Source organism: Mixophyes fleayi, chromosome 2 (genome assembly GCF_038048845.1).
Source record: "Mixophyes fleayi isolate aMixFle1 chromosome 2, aMixFle1.hap1, whole genome shotgun sequence".
Taxonomy (NCBI): Eukaryota; Metazoa; Chordata; class Amphibia; order Anura; family Limnodynastidae; genus Mixophyes; species Mixophyes fleayi.
In genome coordinates, this window is record NC_134403.1 from 12,710,535 (window position 1) to 12,714,663 (window position 4,129).

At 36.9% G+C, this 4,129-nt stretch overlaps 1 protein-coding gene across 1 annotated transcript; it reads right to left on the reverse strand.

The window, feature by feature from the left end:
* Nucleotides 1-1,970: 1,970 nt before the first annotated feature.
* On the reverse strand, nucleotides 1,971-2,888 carry LOC142139771 (odorant receptor 131-2-like). The gene has a single exon (XM_075197642.1). It carries the CDS (start codon nucleotides 2,886-2,888, stop codon nucleotides 1,971-1,973), a length of 918 nt encoding a protein of 305 aa, XP_075053743.1.
* Between the last annotated feature and the right edge of the window lie 1,241 nt (nucleotides 2,889-4,129).

A 4,129-nucleotide genomic window follows, 5' to 3' on the forward strand; every position in this document is an offset into this window, starting at 1 on the left:
TGTGCACATTTCTAGTGCTCTATTAAAATATTTAATAAATGACTTTGTATTTGAAGATTCACAATTAAATACACTGAGTCTCATAAAATAAGTATGAAACACACTTAGCAATGATAACTCTTGGAAGCACATAAGTTGTCTAAACGCAATTAAATAAAAAAAGCAGAGCAATGTTATGGTCCTACACAGTGGAGTCTAAGAGAAGTTGGACAGTCTTCACACAATAAGTAGGACCAATGTAGATTGCTGACCTTTGCTGCATTCAGTGGACATTAGAAGGGTTTATAGCAGTCAAGAAATTCTTGAATTGGATGTGTATCCAGGCAGGAAGTATCTTTTGGTAAAGTGTTTTGAACCTCAATGTGTTTGATTGTGAGTTGTAACATAATTAACAAATGTCTCAGTTGTTTTCCTTATTGCACTATATGTACCCCCTGTCTTTTTTTGTGTTGTACCTAGACGGTATACATAAATGTCATATCACATTCTAACTGAAGCAATACACTGGAAGGGGTCTGGGTCCCTAGAGGTAACTACACCTGATAATTTTTTGTGACCAGGACTCCCGGAGTCCCTGAAATCTGTCCCCTACCAGAGCTGGTACAACTGTGCAGGCCTCACAGTGAAACATTGGTCTTCCACTGTTCTGTCAGTTAATAGGTAATTTCAAGGTAAGAGCGGAGAGGAGAGAAGTTCAAACAACTGTTCATTTATGTTAAATATGTAGAAAACATCAAGAGTAACTGATGATCAGATACAAAGGAAACCCAGCAACTAATCAAAGAGCACAGAAAAAAGTTGGTAATGGTAGTCTCAAACAGCTGTAGTAATGAATATCTTCAGAGACACTTGCAGTCTATAGGTCTTCAAACAGTATAATAAGAGTTCTGATAGTAGACGATAATACTCACAGATGCGGTGGTACTTGATACTGCGACAACAGTCTTACCTACAGTGACTATATAGACAAACAAATTTCGATGAGTAGAACTGCGACAATGATTAAATGCAGACTTACATAAAATACACAAAGGACATTTCAAACGACTCTCCATCTATACTGCTAGAAATTGTGAAAATACTTCATGCCAGCATGTGAGCGGTACGTCACAAAACAGAGCAACAGACACATTTCTAAATTTAAAGCTGCAATGTATTTTATGTAAGTCTGCATTTAATCATTGTTGCAGTTCTACCAATCGGAATTTGTTAGTCTATATAGTCGTTGTCGTTAAGACTGTTGACTGAAAAACTTACCCAACCCCACAGATGCAATCTTGAAAATGAAGGATATCCAATATTCCTGATCACATGAAGGCAGCAAAAGTCTAAGCACAACTGAAAGTCTAATCACAGCTGAGACAAGCCCAGAGCCCCTCAATGCTGTATCAGCAGACAGAGTGATAAAGAATGATTTCTTTCCTAGCCCGAAGACAACTGTTTCATATAAGCAGTTCTATGGTCAAGCTGCAGTACTCACAGAAGAATTCAAAGTAAATTGGAAGCCAAAAAGCTTGGAGTAGTAGTGCTGTTTGCCAAATAACAGAGTCAGAGTTGAAGTAGACACCAATAACTGAAGAATCTCAGAGAGCAGGCTGTTCAGGAGTCCACAGCAACCTCTAGCACTGATAAAGAATGCATAGAACAGGAGAGGGTTTAAACTCCAAAGGTCTGATCAGGTCAGGAGAGAAACACACTCTAAATTATGTGCAATGACTCTTGCTCACCACAGCTGAAGAGGTAAAGTTGCAGCCCCAATACCCTAACAGCTGGACTTTAAAGTATTGTAAGAAACGCTTTTCATACTATTTTCAAAACATTTAAAGACAACCAGGGAAAGGATAGCTATTATCTATAAGCACCATATTTATTTATTATAAACCAAATGTTTGGACAATGACCTTTTTATCGTGTTCACTTTAAAATCAATTTCCACTAGATATCAATAGGAGGACACTGAGATGTAATCCTTATGGTTTTGCTGAGTACATCTGTCCTATACGTTTACTAAACACATGGTCTCTTACTCCATAAATTAAAGGACTCAGGCACCTAGGCAGACATGTAAAAACAAAAAAGTTGACCACGGGTAAAAAGCTAATATAATTTCTGAGGTGTGTCTCTACAAATGTGGAAGTCAAAGACATCAAACACAACAGAAATTGAAACGCGTGGAGCATAACGGTCTTACCAGCTTTGGAGGCAGATCTGCTGCCTGAATTCATGTTCTTTGCAATGAATATGACTCTGACATATGTGAACACAATTATGAGTCCCACCAGAATTAGACTAATGATAAGGGTGTTTGACCTTAGGGTGTTTTGTACAATGTTTATTGTTAATGTTTCCCGTGTACATATCAAGTTAAGTGAAAAAATTGTCTTTTCAGTTGAGGTGCTCAAGATAATAAAATCAGCTATGTTTGGGATAAGACCAATTGTCCATATGATGGCAATTACATAATTAGATCTCTGTGATGTACAAAGCGTTAAATGTCTTAGTGGGAAACAGATGGCTACATAGCGTTCCAATGCCATGGCTGCCAAATTGTAGGGTGTAATCCTAAATGTAGCTGAGGCCAGAGTGACAATTACATAACAAATGGGTACAGGGAGGTATACCACGAATATAGATGTGAATAAAAGAATAAGCCCTGTACTAAGATATATTGTGTCATTAATCAGCATATGAATGAAGAGGACGTATCGGGCGTTGTCTCGGACATGAGGGGTGGTGAAGAAAACATAAAGTAAAAGCCAGATGAAGTACAGGAAGAGGCAGAAGAAAATGATGATCAAGGTCTCAAAAATTATTCTCACAATCTCTGCTGTTCTGTTAGTGGAAATAGAACGCTGGGTCAAATTGTTGAAGAAAACTGACGAATTCATTGTTGATTTTCTTGTTTGATACCTTTAGCTATAAAAATAATAATAATAATAATAAGGCCAGGACTCATTGTTTATTAACAATTAATTCAGCCTCTAAGAAACAATGTGATCTTTTTTTCATTTTTTTTACATAATTCACCAAAGCAGACCCATGGCTCAAATAGAGCTTCAAAATGGAAAGTTTAAATTAAATGAATCAGTGTAAAGACATGTGTACCTAAAATAAATACTGAAAAAACACTTTCCAGATGTCACTTATACATTACTACTATTTTTCTCACAGCAGATGCTATTCAGTCTTTTCTCCCCAAAGGGATAAAACTCAGATGGCTTGGGTACCTTATAACGTTGATGGAAATCCCAACAACAGATACCCCAACATGAATACACTGAAGGTGTAATCACCGTCATACTGGTAATAGTGACAGCTTGAAACACACACCTGAAACACTTCCGACGAATGAAGATCCCGGCAGGCTGCGCCAACATCACTTTGAAAGGCCACACTATGATTCCTGCTGTTAAGCTGGTAATTTAAGGAGGCGCCACCTGTACAATGTTCTTTACAAAGCCTCGTGCATTGTAAGGGTCTTTAACCTTCTTCAAAAATTAATAATGGACGTTGTCTTTTCGATGTGTATTTCCTTCACAGACAATTAAATGATTATAAATGAGAGCTGAGCATCCTGCCTATAGGATATCTATTGAGCATTCAATAGATAAGCTTTATTTATATTTGAAAAGCGTGCGCTGCTGTCATTCAATAGTTTAATTGATTGTACATTAATTACCCCAACATGAGCGTCCATTCTCCCTATGTTTTTTGATCCCTATATAATTAGATATACAAGTATATATATATATATATATATATATAGTTGCAGCCAAAAATATTGGCACCCTTGCACTTTTTTTTTCAAATAGCTCACACATTCCAATAAACTTAAGTTGAAATTCTCAACAGTATTTGGTGTCTCCATAATTCTTTCTCTGTTAATATTAAAGAATATTTGATTTGCTTCTGAATTTAATACTGTATGATCTTTTAAATCAGAGGTTGACAGCCTAGACTTAATATTTGGTAGCATTGCCTTTTGGACAAAATACATGTAGTCAATCACTTCCTATAGGCTTGGTTGAGCTTCCTGTATCAACTTCTGCTCTACTGGCAGTTTGGTTCATTCTTCTTGCGCACACTCCTCCAGCTCTCCTAGATTTCAAGGACGCCTTCAATTTCAGTC